The sequence below is a fragment of the Thamnophis sirtalis genome, unplaced genomic scaffold (assembly GCF_051295495.1).
Source record: "Thamnophis sirtalis isolate CommonGarterSnake01/CBP01778 unplaced genomic scaffold, rThaSir2_p1.2 scaffold_6, whole genome shotgun sequence".
Lineage (NCBI taxonomy): Eukaryota > Metazoa > Chordata > Lepidosauria > Squamata > Natricidae > Thamnophis > Thamnophis sirtalis.
In genome coordinates this window covers 24,867,213-24,887,664 of record NW_028261386.1, presented here as the reverse complement: position 1 = coordinate 24,887,664, position 20,452 = coordinate 24,867,213, and the positions used below count along the sequence as shown (strand labels likewise).

The 20,452-nt window shown below is 40.3% G+C and overlaps 2 protein-coding genes across 4 annotated transcripts in view; one reads left to right on the top strand and one right to left on the bottom strand.

Moving 5' to 3' along the window:
- The window catches only part of ZNF395 (zinc finger protein 395), a 50,671-nt gene extending 42,369 nt beyond the window's left edge, over nucleotides 1-8,302 (top strand). For all 3 annotated transcript variants that reach the window (XM_087717444.1, XM_087717442.1, XM_087717443.1), the window contains exon 10: nucleotides 225-8,302. In XM_087717444.1, the coding sequence (XP_087573570.1) occupies nucleotides 225-336 (112 nt within the window). In that variant the 3' untranslated portion in view covers nucleotides 337-8,302. The remainder of the gene's footprint in view (nucleotides 1-224) is intronic.
- Nucleotides 8,303-11,770: 3,468 nt separating this feature from the next.
- On the bottom strand, nucleotides 11,771-18,716 carry LOC106542917 (uncharacterized). The gene is made up of 4 exons (XM_087717441.1): nucleotides 18,356-18,716; nucleotides 16,819-16,947; nucleotides 15,809-16,057; nucleotides 11,771-13,138 (listed from the first exon to the last, which is right to left on the bottom strand). The coding sequence occupies exons 2-4, from the start codon at nucleotides 16,883-16,885 to the stop codon at nucleotides 11,787-11,789; spliced, it is 1,668 nt and encodes a 555-aa protein (XP_087573567.1). The 5' UTR covers nucleotides 16,886-16,947; nucleotides 18,356-18,716; the 3' UTR covers nucleotides 11,771-11,786.
- Between the last annotated feature and the right edge of the window lie 1,736 nt (nucleotides 18,717-20,452).

The following is a 20,452-nucleotide window of genomic DNA, read 5'->3' as shown; positions in this document are numbered from 1 at the left end:
ACCTAAACAGGACCATTCAGGATGCACAGAAAGTGGTGAGAACAAAACTCCCTCCTCTCCCGGAGATATCACCTCCAGCATGATTCCCCTCCCAAATGCCGAAACCCCCTTCCTCCCCATTTACTATGGCAGACGATAGCAAGCAAAGCAATGTAGAGGCTGACAGAGCAGAGGAAGCCTAAAAAGCCATTTTCATTTTTTTTTTTGTCTTTTTTTCTCTCTAGAAAAGTCCGTGGCGAAGCCAAGAAGTGCCGCAAAGTTTATGGCATCGAGCACCGAGATCAGTGGTGCACAGCCTGCCGGTGGAAAAAAGCATGCCAGAGATTTTTGGACTGAGAAGGATGTACCTGCATTCACACCCTTTTCTGGTGGGAAGTCTCAGAGGGCTCTCTCTCTTTCTCTCTCTCGCAGTTACCCAAGAGCAAAATAGCCAGATCTCTGTATTTTGGCCACATCCAGGGCTCTGTCGTCTTGGAAGCAATTCCTGGTGCTTTGGCAGAAATCTCGCGAGCCCCGTGTTTATCCCAAGCTGTGTATAGTCTACATCTGCCAGGTTTTCTAACGTTCAGTGTTTTGTGGGAAAGCTTTTTCTACACGATTTCTTCTTCTTCTTTTTTTAAATGACAAATAACACAGCCTCCCTTTCTATCTGTAAATAAGGAGGACAAAGGAAAAAACAAAAGCTGATTGCTTGATCTATCTTACAGACTTGTTTCTAGGTGGGTCCAGGGACCAAAGACCTTTGATCTGTTCCCCGGTAGAGGGTGAGGTTGGCTGTGGAGTTGGATCAATGACTGCAATATGGAGGAGAGAAGCAACTGTTTCACCTCCCCTGAAGTCACATAACCATTTAGAGAGTGCAAAATGGAGGGACAGGAAGGGAACTCTTATGGATGAGGACAGTTGCTCTACTAATGGACACCCTGTTTCCCTGTTAATCCTCGGATGCCCGCACAGGAATTAGCCATTTGCATCCTTAATGAGCACTGCTTTTTATTTTGTTTTCTTTAGTGGCTGTTGGGAAACAGCCATTGCTTTAAATTGCAAGACCCCAAATTCCAAATAACCATGAAGTGGAAGGAACATAAAAATAATCTGGATTTTCTTAGCAAGTGTAAATCCCAAAACAAATGCATTCTGCAAGAGCCTTAGAACTATTGGCTGATGTAACTGTTGGTTTGAGATGCATTTTGAACATCCCCAATGCAACTTTTATTACCCAGATACCATAGGAACATCACAATCTCCCCACTTCCACTCTACTATGTGGCAGTAAATTAAAGTTCTCCATGCTCCAAGCAAGAATCTGGGTCAGTCTTGGCTTTCCCAACAATGGGAATGTGCATATCACATTTGTACAACTGTGAATTCTTCTGTCTTCATTAATGGGCTCCCCAAATCAGACCTATCTTCCAGCGAAGAAATAAATGTTTAATTATTAATTGAGTTTCCCATGAATGGTAACGTGTTTGGACATTTTCATTTCTTTTTCTAATTATCGTACGTGCCAACAGGTAATGAGCAAAGTAGCAAAGTAGCAAAGCGCATAAAAACCCATGATTATGCTCTTCCTTCCTCTTCAAGGTCAGCCCACCTGGTGCCAGCAGTCTAAACCTTTGAACAACAAGTGAAGCAGCATTCCAAGTTTTGCATATGAGAAAGCCTGAGATGTTTTGTAGGGCATGCTGGTCCATGTTCAGTTTCTTGGAATGCCCATTTATTTTGCCCTGCCGCCCCATTCATTCTTTCCATCCCATCTTTCTGGATACTGAGTGATCCTAGATCCACAGTCTCGAGTCCCAGTCTCTCAGGATGTAGTTAGAAGAGAAAGAAATGGGAAATTGGGAGGGACACAAAGATATGCTGGAAATAGCACTTGAAGACAAGCCAACATTGTCTTAGAATTGATTGGGATTTGATGAGTACAATTTTCAAAGATACTTGAGTCATGTAAGAAAAAAATGAACATTTTGCAATTTTTTTTTGAAGGGGGTGGTTTGAAATAATAACCAATAATTCCATCATTGTAAACTTGTATTTCCTTCATGATTGTCCTCAAAACCTGAAAAAATTGTAATAATCTATCTCCCCATCAGATTTCTGTCTGACTATTCTTGTTACAACTGAGTTTGGGTTAAACTACAGTGAGAGACGGTGGAATTGGAAATGGTTGCCTGCTTGTTACATACTTGTTTTGCCTTCACACTTAGTGTTGGTTGTATCATCTACACAAGGAACTGTGTAAATCCAAAGTATGTTAGCCAAGCTGTACAAATATTCCTTTCAATTTTCTGTGATTAGCATGTATATGTTAGGATTCATATAGACAAAATTCCTTGCAAATATTGTTCTTTCTCTCTCTATTTCTCTCTCTCTCTGGTTATCTGGTGGCATGAAGGTGGGCCAGGCAGGATCTCAGTAGGATGGGGGAATACAGTCCAATAAACCAAGTGTTAGATGGGTGTTGCAATGGGTGGTAGTTAGCCATATGCCATCAACATAATAGGCAGGGCTGAAACTTTGAGGTAATTGGGTATTTTAAGGAGTGTTATGCGTGCCTTGGCATCTGTTGGCCTAAGCCATGCATTTCTCTTCTTAAATTTCCCAAATCAATTAAAATGGATTTTAGCCCTGCCACGCAGGAGGGTGGGGGCTCTCAGGGCTGCAGATGACGTGTTGGAGGTGTGTGGAAGTTTACATTCAAAGTTGGCAAACTCAAAAATGCATGATCATAGGTGGTGCAATGCTGGCTTCAGTGGCAAGCCTAATTAGAAATCGATGGCTAGTTTCACCACGGAAGTCATTGTCATGCTATTAAAGAGCCATCAGTTTGGCTGATGGGGAAATCTGTTCCTCCATTTCGGAAGTCATGTGGCTTGGTTTGTTTTCATTTTGCAGAGGTAAAATGGCAACACCAACAGTAATGATAATGGAAATGGAAAATGAGATATATTGGTAGGTATTTACATTGTTTGGAAGTTGGTTCTCTGCCTCTTTTCTCCCCTTCCCCGAAGCGTTTTGATAATCATGAGCCATAAACTAAAGAGATAAACCTCTCTCTGTAAAATAGTAACTGAACTATATGTCCTGCAGAATTATAATTTCCTTATATAAAAATGTGAGCCCTTTTATCTTTCTTCGAGGGTACTTTTAAGGGATGGGTGGAAGAGTTTAAAAAGGAATTATGTATATTTTTGGTGCTTGTTGATTGCTTTTTTTTTTGTAATCTTGTGCATAATATTCACAGTACGTCAGATTTTATTTTTCTAGCCTGGACATTGGATAGATGCTTAACTGATCTTGTAATTAGTTACAAATTAATTTGTACAAATTGCAAATTAATTTTTTGAAAATTAAAATCGGAATCAGATTTATATAGTGCAAATTCTGAATAGGGAATTTGGGAATATTAAAGTTCAGATAAGAGGTATTACAATTGAAGCGTCATGTTTATCATAAAATGTGGGATTTTAAAAATGCATTGCTTGGGTCACGATAGTCTGATTTCTGTGAAAATGTCTTGGAACTTAAAAAATAACGAGGAACTTGGCTTTGAAAATCATGCTCCATGCCAAAATACTAATGAAAATTTGGGGTGGGAGGAATTCCTAGATGAAACATTAGTTTTAGCTTCAGGAGAAACCTCAAATCTCTTCCTCCCCATTCGAGATACATTTCTCTCACTTCTGCAGCTCTGGTTCAGTGAGTTCTTGGGAAACATTGAAAGGCGTTGATCCCCTCCTTTCAATAAAAGCAGGGGTTGCTGAGCAGAAGCCCTTGGTCCTCAAAGATAAACTTGGCCCTTTAAAAACTACAAGTTCACCTCATCAAGGATGACCCATTACCAAGATATGAGTTTACTAGGATTAGTGAGTGGGGCACAAAAACACCAAAACTGTTGCAAGATGCAGGAGGGCCTTGACCTACCAGCCTGTTTCCTGTTACAGCTGTGGTGGGATTCAAATTGTTTTACTACCGGTTCTGTGGGTGTGGCATGGCGGGCGTGGCTTGGTGGGCGTGGCAGGGGAAGGTTACTGCAAAAATCCCCATTCCCTCCCCACTCCAGGGGAAGGATACTGTAAAATCTCCATTCCCTCCTGATCAGCTGGAACTCCAGAGGCAGAGAATAGGTGGAGGTGGGGCCAGTCAGATGTGGTATTTATCAGTTCTCTGAACTACTCAAAATTTCCACTACCAGTTCTCCAGAACTGGTCAGAATCTGCTGAATACCACCTCTGTGTTACAGCCAAGTCAACGTAATTGTTGCTGTGGACCAACCATTTTGGTGCAGTTATTTGAGTGATAGTCTCTGCTAAACAAAGCAGCCAGTTGTCATTACAGAGTCATGATTTAGCAAGTGGATGAATGGTCTGACTTAACCATCCAAGAAGATGGATGCTTCTTTTTGGAGATCTGTGGCTGATGTTGCTCAAATTAGATTATTGACGCCATTGTCTCAGAACTCTTCTGCTCTCACAAATGAGCCAGATTTTCTTTTTCTTTTTTTGGCATCCATTCTTCCTCCTGACAAACTTCACTGCTTCTTTCTGTCCCCGAATCCAGAATCTCTGGATTTCCCCAATGAAAGTACATCATCTGCGACTTCCAAGCTACAGCTATTTTGGAGGTTTGGAGGTTTGGGGCAGTGCAACTGCTTTTTCTTTCTGGACTAAATTGTAAAACATTAAAAAACTTGGGAGAGCTGATGGAGTTGATTCCTATAAATCCTCTTAATAAAAAGAGAAAATTAATATTAAAAATACATAAATGGGCAAGGACTTTGAAATTGGCCACTTTAATGATAGCAATGCATTGCTCTGATTATGCCTATCAGATACTCAAAGGAGGGTTTTGGCTGCTTTTCTGCAGCTGCCTTCCTTCAAGCTCTTAGTAACTCTCTGGGTGGCATGTCTTATATAGACTAAAGCGATAAGATGCAAAATTGCAAAGCCAATCTGTTGCAGGTTGATGATCTAACAAATAATTCTTAGTGGGAACCTGTGAATTTCAAAGCCATTTCTCCTCAAATTCCAAGACGAGCACGGCTCCAATTTGACACTGAAAATTGAGTATTGAGAACAAGGCTTGATTAAAATTCAGTCCCCTAAAGTAACATTAAAGTTTCTTTAAAATCCCAACATTTTTAACTGCTGCTTCTACTTTAGCCATCCTGGTATGGATGGATCCTTGTATCAGAGTAAAATTGTTTCTTTTCTGATTTAGGAGGGGAATCTCTCAGTTCCGTGTTGAATCAGGAGAGAGTAGTCAATGAGTATCTTCAGATTGAGATTTAAAGATCAGTTTCTTCAGTGGCAAAAGTCTGGGTCTTATGCTTACAAAAAGCAATGGTTTTTTTTTTGGCGGGGGTGGGTGGGGAGTAGCTGTTGTTAGAATGTGATTAAAAAGTTGTGTGGAGAAAAGGCCCTATAAAAGAATAAGCAGCAAAACACTGAAGACACGCTGGAACAATGTTTTCTCATCCTTGGCTATAAGATGTGTGAACTTCCCAACTCCCAGAATTCCCTGACCAGCATTGGTGGCTAGGGAATTCTAGTAATTGAAATCTTAAAGTGCTTAAGGTTGAGAAACAGTGTTCTGGAATATAGGATATCCGTGTTATGCCACGACAGATTCTTGGAATCGAAGTGTTACTATGGTGTCAAAGAATATGTGCCATTTGCTGGTGAGGTTAGGAGCATAACCATCAATGCTGTCCTCTCTTTTGAACAAAAAGCCAGCCCTTTTCAAATGCCTCATTCCCCCAACCCTCAAATTTATAGCACTTAATTTTGGAGAGTGAAAAGAAAAGCTAGCCTTCCATGGGAATATATTTCTTACCAGTATTTTTGAAATAGGACATGTTTTTCCCCCTTCTCTTTTTATTTTGTGAGCTATGCGGTACAATTAGACTGGACAATGTATGTCAGTGATTTCTTTTAACCAAGAAACTTTGGAATATAATTCTCTTCCTTCCTTCACCCCAAGTATAACCTCCCCACAGGAAGGAAAAGTTGGAAGGAAGCAATTTTAGGAAATATTGCTTCCTAAATAATGGTGTTGTAAAACTGTTGTATTTGCAGTGGAGACTATCCTGTTTCCCCCTTCATAGGAAGAACCTGTTTTTTGGGGGGGCAGCCATTTTGCAAAGGTAGCCTTCATATGTCACCAGTCCACATTGTGAGTTGAAGAAACCGAGGTGCTCTGTTCATTTCTGCCTCTTCTGCTCACAGGATTGTCTGTTTCCCAACCTTTGCTCTTTCTTGCAATATAGGCCAGAGAGAGAATGAAAGAGAGCCCTATCTGTACCCAAGCCACTACTTTTTATTCTTTTCTGAACATTTTTTGAAAAATGCTTGCCATTTCACAAATGCAACTAAGACTTTTCTCCTGGCTTTGAAAATAGCAAAAGAAAAAAAAAGTTTTGGGTTATTTAGACCAGGGTTTTTTGGGGGGAGTTGAAGTCCTCCAGGCTTAAAGTTGCCAAGATTGGAGACCCCTGAATTAGGCTGTCTCCTTTTCCCCATTTTTGTTCAGCCCAGTCTTTCTGATTACTTGAAACAAGGCTAGTTTTTCTGTTGGATTTGCACAAAACCTGTGGGTAGTGAATGGACACACTCCCTGTCACAATCCTAGGAGCATAACTCACTTCCTGGGTCAATAGGATGCATCAGAACCCGACGGCTTCCCAAAATAAGGTCCCTAAAGGTTTGTTTTTATTACTGAGTAAAGAACATTAGTGTATTTCTGATGCCAGAGGATTTTAGCTTTAATCTAGTAATCATTCCATGGGCCTCTTGTCTGGATGAACGAGTGGTACAGTCTTTTAATTCTTCCATTTTGATTTTAGTTACTTTGGATTACAACAGGGTTTCTCAACTTTAAGATGTGAGGACTTTAAGCATGCTGGGAGTTGGAGTCTACATAGCTTAAAGATGCTGAGGTTGAAAAATGCTGGATTACAGCAGTGGTTCCCAAACTTGGCAACTTTAAGACTTGTGGACTTCAACTCCCAGAATTCTCCAGCCAGCTCTGCTGGATTACAGGATTGATTTCTAAATCTTATATCATTTTTCAAAAATTAACTAGAAGATCTGCAAATACCACTGGGGGCTGTGTAACCTTTTTTTTTGAGGGGAAGGGAGAAAATTGTGACTTGTGCACACATATATAACCATTTTATTAGCAGTAACAAGGGCCTGTTTTCTATTCATGCTATGCACTGTGAACCCTTGATTTTGTTGTTTCAAACAAAAGCCACCAATGTTATGTAGCAAAATCAGCATACTGGAAACACCACTAACCAGGTGTTTATCTGCTGGGTTGGACTCCAACTCCCATAATTACTAATCAGCATGGAGACTGGGGGTGATGGAAACCAAAACACCTCGATGAGGTTTAGATGTAGAACTCCAAAATCAAATTACGGTAATTTCATGTGTCCAATTTTTTTTTAAAAAAATGTCTTTGCTTTCAAATAGGAGAAGTGGAATTGATTTCCAAATAAAAGGGCTATATGATTGCACAACGGTGTGTATATATATATATGTGTGTACTGAGTGCAGATGTGCGTGAGTGCCATGCCTTGTTAGACATGTGGAGACAGTTTGCCAGCTCATCCTCTGGGATCAAGATGTAATTCTAGGCAAATAGGATTCTCCCCTAAAACTGAATGCACACATTAACTCCAGTGCAGGGTAGAGAACTAGGAAACTATTTGGGTTTTATCACTCTGCTTTTACATAGAGCAGAGGTCTGCAAACTTGACAGCTTTTAAGACTTGTGGACTTCAACTCCCAAAAGAGCTGGCTGGAGAATTCTGGGAGTTGAAGTCCACAAGTCTTAAAGTTGCCACGTTTGCAGACATCTGACATAGGGGAACACAAAGTGAAGAGGAAGCCCCAGAACTAGCCTCCTTAGAAGATCAAGAATAAGCCTGTTAAAACCTTGGTTGTTAAGATCACTTTAAAGCCGTTACTCAGTTGGTTTTCTGAGCTTGAGATTGGTGAGCCTGGCTTTTTGAATTTCTTAAGCATGAAAGATTTTTTGGGGAAAATAAAAGGAATGAAGGTAGGAGTGGTTGGATAGTTCTTGTAATCTGCAAACCGCTGCTCTTTCGATGGTGATATGCTATCAAGCCTAAGGGGAGGGGGAAATCTGTTGTATCGTGAATTTCTATCTAATTGGAGCTTTTCTTTTGATCGTCTTCCAAGTATTATTTTTTATTGTAAACAAAAAATGTGAAATGTAATTTTTACAACAGCAATATGAAATATATTTTATAATAAAAGGATATGGCCTGGTAGATGCCGGTTTCTGTATTTTTTGTTCCTTTTTGGAAGGGAGGGAGGGTGGGTAGGTAAGTAGGCCTACATAAAAATGATTCTTCCTCCTACTTTTCCAGAAGACTATTGACTCATACCCTGTTTCTCTGAAAATAACCTCCCCAGATAATAAGCCCAATTGGACTTTTGAGCGCATGTGCTAAAATAAGCTCTCCCCCCAAAATAAACCCTTCCTGAAAATATTGCAACACAGCAGCAGCCATGAAAGGACCACGCTCACCTCCTGCACCTCAAAAATAATAAGACCTCCCTGAAAATAAGACCAAGCGCTTAATTCTGGTGTCAAAAAAAAAAATAAGACCCTGTCTTAGTTTGGGGAAAACACGGTAATCCCAACTGGTGAGGATGTGTAAGGAGGCATAGAAAGTTGACTTTTAAATTAAACCAGGCTACTGGTAAAACTATTAACCCAATAGCCAGACCGGACTATTCATGTGGAGCTGAGATGTCTGGCCAGAGGTACTTCTTGAGAGTCTATTATTTGAAGAAGTTTCTTGTTGAACAGTTTTCCCTGTTAGAAAGTTCTTACTGATACCGAACTAAATTCTACTTCATTGTAATTTAACACTGTGCTCAAAAGCTGAAGGATGATCATATCTGTCTCTACAACTGAGATGATAAGTGACACTTTCCTCCCTCTGGCATTTTTCAAGCTAGAAATTTCTTGATTAGTACACAAGTCAACTTGTATAATTGGGCAAAAGGAGTGTCTCAAAATGCATTTGTACTGGTATAGATACAAAGGTCATCCAAATAGGGAACTGGCACCCCAAAGCTTCATATGATTCCTCTTAAAGCAGATAGATCTGCGTATATTTCAACCAAGGGACTTTCACAATAGCTATCAAGATTAGTAGTGTCTTTGAACAGAAACTTTGGTGGATCATCAGATAAATGTGGCCAGTTCTCAAGTGTTGGGCAGACCAGTAAGTATAACTGGTGATATAACTGTCTGCTATAAACATAGTTTAACATATAGCAGCTCCAGCTCAGTTGCAATTCAATGAAAGGTACAATGAGTGTTTACAGCGGTAGAAATTTTAGACAACCTGAAAGTGCAAAGAACAGTCTCTAAGGTTATTTGTGAAAAGCAGCTCCATAGCAGGAAGATATTGTAATGGGGAAGCTTGCAAACTAGAAAGCATCTTTCAACAATGGTTAATAATGGTAAGTTTTGGTCTATCTAGTGTTTCTACTACAGGATGTTCCTTTTTATTACTCTAGTTAAATCACTACGGTTGAGTGATCTTAAATCTTTCTGCCCTAAACTTCAAGAATGCCAGCATGGAATGAGTTAAAAGACACATCGTTTTATAGCACATCTCAAGCATTTGGCATACTTAGGTGTATGTGGTTTTTTTTTTTAATGAACAGAAGTAGTTGGGTTAGGTATAGTTAGGTGTGGCATTAATAGATCTTCTTCATGGAATTTCCTACCTCATTTTTAATTGCAATGAAATAATGGTTCCACAGAACATCATGTGCCAGGAGATGAAACACCTCTGGGTTGGCTTAACTAGTTGGATAGCTGACTCCCTAGGTTGAACAGAATTGGGAAATAAATTTCATTGCTAGAGTTGGTTGCCTGCCTACAGTATAAAGAAGCTAATCATGGTTAAAGACCTAAGATAGACAGGAATAAGGAAGCTGCCTACTTGTTCATGTTAACCAGCCAGAGTAGTTTAACAATTCAGGCAAATTTGTCCCTGCAGTGTCCCCATATTTTTTCCAATTTTTTATTCCATGAACGTGATTTTGTGCAATCTCATTATGTCTTGAAAGTTCTAGACTAAGCATTAGTTTCTTAGACCAAAATCAGTTTGCTACTGATGTAGTTGCTCCTGTAGTAGTCAAGCTGGACCAAGCAAAGCAGAACAAAAAAGGTGACCAAGTGCTGTTCCTAGTATATAATTCCTAGCTGTACTATTTTCCTAAATCAATACACATCAAGATACTTTAAAACATTACATAAAGTATATTATTTAGACATAATAAAACAGTTGTCAATTAAATTGTTTTAGTGATCAGTTTCACAACTTTAAAAAATATACAAAAACAATTAGTTAAGAAAGAGATGTAAATTAAAGTGTAACAGCAGGGTTTTAATCTCTTGGTGATTCAATTTTTTAAAACAATGATTTAAATTACATTAAATAAACTAATCCAGAATGAAACAATCTCAAAAGGAACACTATCAATTTTCCAACAGTTCTGCTACATCTTAAGAAGCCACACAATTTCAGCAACACTTTTCAACCAGGAATCTAACCCTTAAGTCTGCTAAATGCCTCCACTTTGTATCTTTTATGAAATTTATGACTTTCCCTTTACAGCTATTGCGTATTTTGACATCAGAGATAATCCTCATTTAGCAACTGTTTAGCAAATGACAGTGATGAAAAAGTAACTTTGGGACCAGTCCTCAAATTTATGAACTTCACAGGTCTGTAAAGCAAAGGAAAACTGATGTAAGGTCATAAGCAGTCATCTCACTTAGTGACCACTTCATTTAATGACTGAGTTGCTGGTCTCAACTGTGATTGCTGAGCAAGGACTATCTGTATTTACTGAGCTAAATGAGTGTGTAATATGCAATTTAAAAGTACCAACTTTTTCCTTCAAGATCGCTCCTATCTTAGAAGCCCACTTTTGCATTTTCCTTGCAGGCATTGTTTATCCTTTTCTTAATCGCCAGTGTTTCTTTTACCCTTCTGCCCTTGCCTCAACTTAGGACAGACCTTGATCAGAAATATTCAGCCTGATTTCAGTGATCTGCATTTCTACTTTGATCTTTTACTGGCTTACAGCACAATTCTATGCAAACCTACTCGGAGGTTAAGTCCCATTATGTAGCTTATCTCCAGGAATGTATTAAAAATTCGTAGTAATCAATTACAGACCTTTAAAGCTTTAATGTATTAAAACTTTCCCTTTTGCTTGCAAACGCACCTGGATGCTTTTTCTCCCATTCTGTAGGTTATCAGACTACTTTTGTTCTTTTGTAAAAGCTGTAACTGGCACTGCCAGGGGAAACAGCATGGTTAATTTCACTCCACACAATTATTTTATTAAATTTAGATGGTTTCTCTGAAAGTGTTCAAAATTTTCTTGCAGATATATACTTTAACTTTTGTTAGAAAAAAACATTCTTTGCAAGCAATGTAAAATTTAATTATGCATACTTTTCAATTTAAACAATATGTTAGAATTGCCAATCTATTTCTAATCTATATTTGCAACAACCACAGCAAAGACTTCTTAAGAGAACGAGTATCAACAAAATAACTTTTTCATATGGCTACCTTCAAAGTTTACACAGGTTGGTGAAAAGTCCAATTTAAATATTTCGAAGTAATGCTTGTTCTCTGAAGATCTTTCTGTGCATATAAACACGACTTCTTTTCTGCATAGGTTCCCCCCCCCCCGCTTTTCCTACTGCAATCTTTATTGTCTTTCCCTGGTGTGAATCCTCTGATGCAAAGTTAGGCTTGTGTTTCGACTGAAGCTCTTCCCACACTCCAAGCATTTATAGGGCTTCTCCCCCGTGTGAATCCTTCTATGTGAAACAAGATCTGTGCTCTGGCCAAAGTACTTCCCGCAGTCCGAGCATGGATATGGTTTCTCTCCTGTGTGGATTCTATGATGCCTAACAAGGCTGGACTGAGTGGTAAAACTGAGGCCACAGTCTGAGCAGCTGTACGTCTTTTCCCCGGTGTGAATCCGCTTGTGTTTCACCAGGCTTGAATGGTCCCGGAAGCTGAGGCCACAATCCAAGCAGCTGAAAGGCCTCTCTCCGGTGTGTGTCCTTTGATGTGAAGAAAGGCTTGTGCTCCGACTGAAGTTCTTCCCACACTCCAGGCATTTGTACGGCTTCTCCCCTGTGTGGCTTCTCTCGTGCTTAATGAAGCTTGACTGGTCAGAGAAGCTCTTGTTGCAGTCTAAGCAGCTGTACGGTCTCTCCCCGGTGTGGATTCTCCGGTGCAAAGTTAGGCTCGTGCTTCGGCTGAAGCTCTTTCCGCACTCTAAGCATTTATAGGGTTTCTCGCCGGTGTGGGTTCTTTTGTGTGAAGCCAGGTCTGTGCTCTGACCGAAGTATTTCCCGCATTCCGTGCACCGATATGGTTTCTCTCCTGTATGGATTCTCTGATGTCTAACTAAGCTCGACTGAGTGCTAACGCTCAAGCCGCAGTCCGGGCAACGGTAGGGTTTTTCCCCAGTGTGAATCCGCTTGTGTTTAATAAGGCCTGAATGGTCCCGGAAACTCAGGCCACAGTCCAAGCAGCTGAATGGCCTCTCCCCTGTGTGCGTCCTTTGATGCGAAGAAAGGCTTGTGCTTGAATTGAAGCCCTTCCCACACTCCAGGCATTTATAGGGCTTCTCCCCTCTGTGAATCCTCTGATGCGAAGAGACGCTTGAGCTGTGACTGAAGCCCTTTCCACACTCCAAACATTTGTAGAGTTTCTTGTCTTCCAGAAACGTTTGACCATCAGCAAGGTTTTGGTTCCAATTCACACTCTTCCCAAATTTGAAGTTTTTACTTGACTTTCCCTCTGCATGGATGAACTGGTGAATAGTCAGACAATTGTTACATCTTTTATCTGTTTGGCTGCTAGGCTGAACTGAGGTTTCATTGAAATTTCTGCCTTGAGAAGTAATAGATTTATCACCTCTTTTCTCCACAAAACTTCCATCTTCTCCCATTGGTCTACTTTGATTCCAAAAATTTTCTTTCAGTTCCTCAGATTTGACTCTTTCTGATGGTTTCCCATCACTCTCACTCTTCCATCCATTATCCACTGGAATAAAAAGAGAAATCCAACAAAATTTCTAAGTAGGACCTCCAGACATTGTGTTACATATCTAGTTAGTTTCTTAGGGCCAACTCCCCCCCGCCAACAGTTAACTAGTCGCCTAGGTGGTTCCACCACAAAAGCGCGGAGGACAAAATCGCGCTCGACAAAAGCGCGCTGTGACATCATCACAGCGCGACGAAAAAGATCGAAAAATTGTAAAAATAAAGCGAAAACCTTACCCTAAGCCCCCCAAACCTAACCCTAAACCTAACCCTAAACCTAACTCTTAACCTAACCCTAAACCTAACCCAAAACCTAACCGTTAAAGTAACGAAAAACCTAACGCTAACCCTTATCCTAACCCTAACGCTAACGCTAACGCTCTAAAGCTAACCCTAACCCTTAACCTAACCCTAACCCTAACCCTAACCCTTACCTTTATGTGAATCGGCTTGCTTTAATTTAATTTTTATTAATTTTTATTTGAATTTTTCGATCTTTTTCGTCGCGCTGTGATGACGTCAAAGGCGCGATTTTGTCGATCGCGCTTTTGCCGTCCGCGCTTTTGCCGGGTCACGGCCTAGGTCCTTCCTAGGTAATCTGCTGCAGGGTTTATCTCTCTTTCCATTAGGATTCTGACTTACAGCGACAAATATAATCTTAATGGTTCTTCTCTGCAACATGCTTAATAATCAGCTAGAACCTCAGTACTCTACATCTCATTAGCAGTGATTTTGGCAGCACATTGCTGCTTTAATTGGGTCAACAACTGCTATTTTAGGAAAATACTCTCCACCTCACTATACCTGGTATCTTATGAGTCCTTGTGTCAGTCAAATACTGGTAAGCTTTATTGTATGACTAACCCCATCCCTTTTGACAAGAAAGCAGCGGTAGGGGAAGTTTGCCTCTTGGTGCTCTATATACTCTGAAAAATATGGTATTTACTCGTGTTTGCACACTTTCGCACTGCTAGGTTGACAGGAGCTGAAGCGAATCATGTGAGCTCACCCCATCACACAGCAGCATTTGGGTCTCAAATGTGGGCTTACAGGTTCACCGACAAAACCGAGAAGCCGTTATCCGCGCCGACATAAGTGCGGAGGGCAAATCCGCGCCGTTCGAAGCACTAAGGAAAAAGGCGACCCTAGCGCGACGACATAACTGCGGAGGGCAAATCCACGCTTTCCGAAGCACTCAGCACCCTAACCTAACCCTAAACCAAACCCCTAAACCTAATCCTAACCCTTACCTTAATTTAAATCGGCTTTCTGCCGCCGCGCTGTTTTAAAGCGCCCTTCTGTCGCTGCGCTGTTGTCGCCGCGGTGACAACGTCGCGGTGATGACGTCACGGCTTTAGCGACGCGGTTTTGTCGCCGCTATTTTGACGAGCGCGGTTTTGTCGGGCCACGGGGCTTACAAATTGTCAACCCAACATTCCAACCAGTAGAGGGTTCCGCATCCCGTTGCAACCGGTATGCTGCAATGGCGCCGGGCGTCCTTGTCGGGCACGTGCACTGTGTACGCATGCACACACTACCACCTAGCGATACTCAGCTGCTCGGCATAAGTTGCACAGGTGCCGCATGAACAATTGGCCTGTTTGCATCAAAAAGCAGTAAGAAACATGGACGAGCAGGTGGGCCAAACGAGCCACCATTCTGGTATGGTGGCCGCTGCTCCCAGCTACCACTGGTACACCCGTATCGGGCCATACCACCCAGAACCCATCACTGATTCCAACCATGTGAGCTATTGTGCTTGGTTAACTCTCCTAAAAGCATCAAAAATTAAGGTTACAAATTTGGTGCTTCAAACATCCAGATGAGTCAACATGGAAGCAAACAGACTTCTAACTCTGCTATCATTTGTTGTGGTCTGAAGTTTTGCACCCCAGGTTTGGCAACTTCACCAAAATGCCACAAACTAGGGATCTCACTGAATTTCACTATGTTGATTTGTACCATTTTAGCAACTTGTGCACTAATTAGGTGCAGGCAATAGCTTTTATGTCCATGCTGGTGATCTTTATGCTGTGATATACTTTTTTTTTTTTCATTTTGTCTGAGAGTAAATCCAGATCATTGGATGTAATTCATAGTATTAATGGGCATCTTGGAAGTTCTATACGGCCCGCAGCCTGGATAGTTTTGGGACAAGCTACTCCCAGCAGTTACCAGTCAAATCTAGATGGGAAGATTCTCTTGGAATCCCTACTCCAAAGCAAGCAACCATCAAGCATAAAGCTAAGCCTTTTCTCCTGCTGCCCCACTACTATGAACTAATATTCCCACTATGATTAGCCCAGCACCAGTCCTCTTGCAATTTAACAAAGCTATTAAGACTAAGCCAGCCAAGAAATGACTTAAGACTGACTTGAGAAATGAGATTCCCCACCCAAAAAATTCTTGATCTGTTTTCTAGGAATGCTGTTTCTGGGCATAACGCAATTAGAATTACTATGGTTATATTCGATTACTGTATTTTATAATCCGTTTACTGAAATGGAATTAATGCTGCGTGAAGCCAGTTGCAACTGAAGCAGCCCAGAAATTCCATAATACAGAAGTACACAGCAGCTTATTCAACAATCCATGATGAAAATAAGACGTGGCTTAGTGTTAAGAGGGACAAAAATGAGCAAAGCTCATAAAATATTCCCATAGTCCTTACCAGTGTCAATTCTCAACTGGACACTAGTTCCACAAGGAGCTGGGCTCCCTTCTCTGCAGGGAATGCTGTTATTTGCTTTCTCCCCTGGGGTGTTTTTTGCTCTTTCTTGGCTTGCTAAGGTCTTTGACCACTCCCAGTTCTGGAAACCACAATCTTCTCCTTTACAGGCTGACTTGCCATATAATTCCATTGGTTCTGAATCTTCTGGTGCGTGTCTCTCCTCGCTGATTCTGATTAAATGCTCCTGGCCTGTTGAAGTAATAATAAAAAAAAAATTGTTCCCCAAATTAGAAAATATGCAACTTCAAAATTATTTTCTATATGTATGTGTAAACGGAATGAAGTGGAAGAATCACCTTTCAGATTTCAGAAAGCATTTAGCTATCTCATGCATACATCAGATTAAGAATCCAAAATTCTGAGCATAATTTTTCTATCTCTTCCATATACTGAACTTTATCCGAGTACAAAACAATTATATGCTTCTCAACACTCTGTTGCCTCTAGTCATTATGAAAAATCATTACTGCTTATAAGCCTAAAATAAAAAATAAAAAAATGTTATCATTCTAAGATAAAAGACTTATGCAATTGTGAAGGTGAAAGAATCCCCAGGTGCATAAAAAATATATTTATTGAGCCCAAATGCATTTCAAAAATAAACCTATGTTGCATATCTGAGTTTTTTCTTCTCCTTCTTTTCAATACAATCAGGCCTTTCACCTTTCCTTCCTTTTTCATATCCCAAAGACCTTAAATAAAATAAGTTCCGGAAGAAATTAAGTGGAGGTTGTAAATTTAGACCATGTGGGTGGCCTCGGTAGTCTGCTTTTAAAAGATCAAATAACATTCAAGAAACCCTGGGAAAATTATTTTCTCTACCCATTTCCATTTCGCGACCGAAGGGTGTGGATTCTGAAAGCATACATCATCCTTTCTCTTCTCTGAAGGAAGGAGTCCTAGCTGAACACAATGAAATTTAGAATACACACAAGGACATTTCGCATTACCCAAGAAGCAGATATCCACTGTTTCATCTACTCTCTTGGTTACAGCACACAGAAGTTTCCTTTCCATGTTAGCTGGAGCTTCGTCTTGCTAGAAGTTTGAAGTTTTCTTTTCCAGTGTAGGAATGAATCCTTTCAAGATAAAGCAAACAAGCTGAACAGGCATAAAAAACATAAACTATCCAATTCTGTTTAGTAGCCCCATTAGCACATGCTAGAGCAGTGGTGGCTTTTTGGCACCAAGCGCCGACACTGGAGTGTGCACTTGTGCTGGACCACCGAAACCAGAAGAGAACAGCTGCGCATGTGCGCGCAGCCAGCAGCTCTCTTCCGGGTTCCATCACATCCATGTGTGCCGGCCAGCTGGACTTCATGCATGCGCGCAACGAAACCCAGAAGTGCAGTGGGCAATGGTGTGTGTGCCTAGAGAGAGGGCTCAATGTGCCATCTCTGGCACATGTGCCATAGGTTCGCCGTCACAGTGCTAGAGGAACATCAGGACTGAATTACTTGAATGTATATATTAAATTTATTGAGGCCTTTGGTTGGAAACTAGTTACACATAGTTCATGATGATCTTGCACGGAGTTGACTCAAGAGGACAGAAGAGGAAGTTTCTGTACTTTAGTCTGTTAAAATATCCTCTTATGGCTAGACTGACCCTACAAAAATGATATCCAATTCCACAAAATTAATGCAAATAGGAAAGTCTTTTATGTTTCCTTTTGATATCAACCCTGATTTTCAATGCTGTTGGACTTAATGGCCTAAATATTTCTTTCCACCTCTGTATAATAAACGCTATGACCTAAGTTTTTCCAATGTAAGGGGAAAAATATGAATTCATTAAAACTTGGTCTTTTTGTAAGGTGGAAATAAAGTAGAGCAGGAATTCGTCTTTTTGTAAGGTGGAAATAAAGTAGAGCAGGAATTCTTAATAGAATTTCAATATAAAACCAATAAAATTAATTTGGTTGATCTAAAAGCAAAAAAGATAGTAATAGATTATCACTTGAGATAAATGAAGGTTTACAATCCCTGATGGTTTCAAACTCTAGCTGTTTTCTCTTTCTCCTACTGTTATCCATATAATTACTTATGTCCACGTCCTTCCATCCTTGAAGTGGCTCTTTTATAAAACAAAATAGAGCAAAATCTCCTATAACAGATCTTACCATGATAAAACTACAGCATGTAAGGCACAAAATACACTATATTGCCAAAAGTATTCGCTCACAACTGATTCTGATTATGTGGATGAGTGAGCAAATACTTTGGGCAATATAGTGTATGTAGCATGTAACAACACAAAATATGGTTTTCTCTTCTGAAAGTTGCATAATCAACAAATTATACCAATTAACAGAAGTTGTCAAAATGTCCAGCTATACATATATATCTTAGTTAGGTTATTTCAAAATCCTTATTCTTTCCTCTGTTTCTTTTACAGTTTTTTGTTGTTTTTCTGTTTTGTATGTTGCTTTTTATGATAAAACAGATAAATAACAGACAAGGAATTTATGTATAACAGTAATATTACCGTATTGAAATTTGAATTTTTCCAGCTTCTTCTAGTGAAACTACAGTCGTTGACCTTTTCTGCCACAGTTGTTAAGTGAATCTCTGCATTTGTTACGTGAACCCGGCTTCCCCCATTGACTTTGCTTGTCAGAAGACGCCTGGGAAGGTTCAAATGGTGATCAGGTTGCCCTGGAGCAGTGCAACATCATAAATATATGGCAATAATTTTGATCACATGACCATAAGGATAGTGCAACAGTCATAAATGCGAGAACGAGAAGTGGTCATAAGTCACTTTTTTCAGTGTCATTGTAAATGTAAACAGTCACTAACTGGTTATAAGTCAATGACTACCTGTATATCATAAATTAACCTAACAGCAGGGTTTGCTCACTATGGTAAACTACAAAAAATCTAAGAGATTAATTCCGCCCAAGCTTATTATGGTGTACAAATGCACCCACCAAATCTTTAATTAAACGGGATGTATTCCCAAACAGGTTAGATCTAGGACTAGTTCCCAATTAATTTTAAGACAGGGGTCCCCAACCTTTCGGACCTCAGGGACCACTAAATTCATAATTTGAATCCCGTGGGCCACTAATGACCAGCTAGGTAGGTGTGGCTAGGTGGTCATGTGACTGAGTGGGCATGGCCAACTTGATATCACTCATGTCAAGGGGCACCTCTACTTGCCCCTCTCCTCCCAGCCACTTCTCGCCTGCCTGCCCAGGCTCCTTAGGGCCCCAACAGGAAGCAATTGTTGGAGCTAAGCAGCCACCATAAGAAAGAGTTGGCAAAACAGCTGGCTCAGTTCAAATTGGATCTGACCAAGAAGGAGGCTCAGCAGAAGGACTTTACTGAGGACTAAGAGCATAGGCTTTCCAAGCAGAGGGAAGATCTGCAGGAGTTCAAGGCCAGGTACTGGCGCCTGGAGGCTCAACAGGCTGAGATGATCAGCCAGTTCCAGGCCATGATGCAGTCCCACTGGAACAAGGCCCTCCAGCTCTTTGCCACCATCAGCACTTCCCTCCACCCTTCACCCAAATCCCCACACCAGGAGGCTGAAGCAGACCCCAAGTCAGAAGTTCTCCCCTCCTCTGACCCCTGCAAAAAGACCCAGAGGGAGAGACTCTCTGCAGCAACACAAGTGTTCATTGCACGTATCTGGCCCAGGGACCATAGTTTGAGGACCCCTGATTTAGTGCAATATAAAAAATGCAAATAATTTTTCTGCAGACCACCCAAATTTTCTCGCGGACCACCAGCAGTCCATGGACCACCAGTTTGTGACTGCTGCTTTAAGAAACAGAAGCCTCAAATTACTGCATATACAAGCATATTACATGCTTCCTTATCAGTACAAAAAGCATGGTAAACTGTGAGAAGTGAAGTCCTCCAAAAATGGGTGTCCCAATCTGTGCAAGAGGCTTTGTGTGTAGGCTATCACTAGAGATCACCCTCAATATCTGAATATAAGTGGAAGGACAAACAATACTATCACTTGTATGTTTTGTGCAAAGCAGAACTATTAAGCAATACTTAACTACTGGGGGCTTAATTCTTTGTATAACAGCATGTAAGCAGCATCTCACTTCTTTACATAAGAATTTCTTTACAGTCCATTTTGGTTTAATTACATATAAACTGTGCATACATTAAAGTGTGTATGTCTATTATTTTGGAAATAATTAACTGTTTTGTTAATTATACCTTCCCTTTTCTCTCCAATAAGGGAATAAGGGTTTTCATTTTCTTTGCAAGACAAGAAAGATTACTGAACAAATATACATATCTCTAATATTCTCTAAAATGCACTGAAGTAGAAGTAAATTCAAATATTACCTTTAACATTAACATTTATCTATCAAAAATTTAGATATCAGAAATTTAGTTATCATTGTGGCAACATCTGCAGAACAATAATCACTTGCATTTTAAATTTACTAATATTTAATGCTACAATAATCCCACATGCAAATATTTGTGTGGTATCATTTTTGAAAAAAAAAAAAAGGTAACTAGTAACATTAGAGTAATACAAGGACGGATGTAGTTTGAAAAATGAGCAGATGATGATAAATTCCTTGCAGCAGAAGCAAACAAAGCAATAGTT

Bases quoted from the DNA above. Each gene is read 5' to 3' on its own strand.
- LOC106542917 (XM_087717441.1), bottom strand. From the start codon at position 16,885: ATGGAAAGGAAACTTCTGTGTGCTGTAACCAAGAGAGTAGATGAAACA. The intron at 16,058-16,818 runs GTAATGCGAAAT...TTACTTCAACAG, and splicing joins AGTGGATATCTGCTTCTTGG to GCCAGGAGCATTTAATCAGA. The intron at 13,139-15,808 runs GTAAGGACTATG...TTTTTATTCCAG, and splicing joins CCAGTTGAGAATTGACACTG to TGGATAATGGATGGAAGAGT.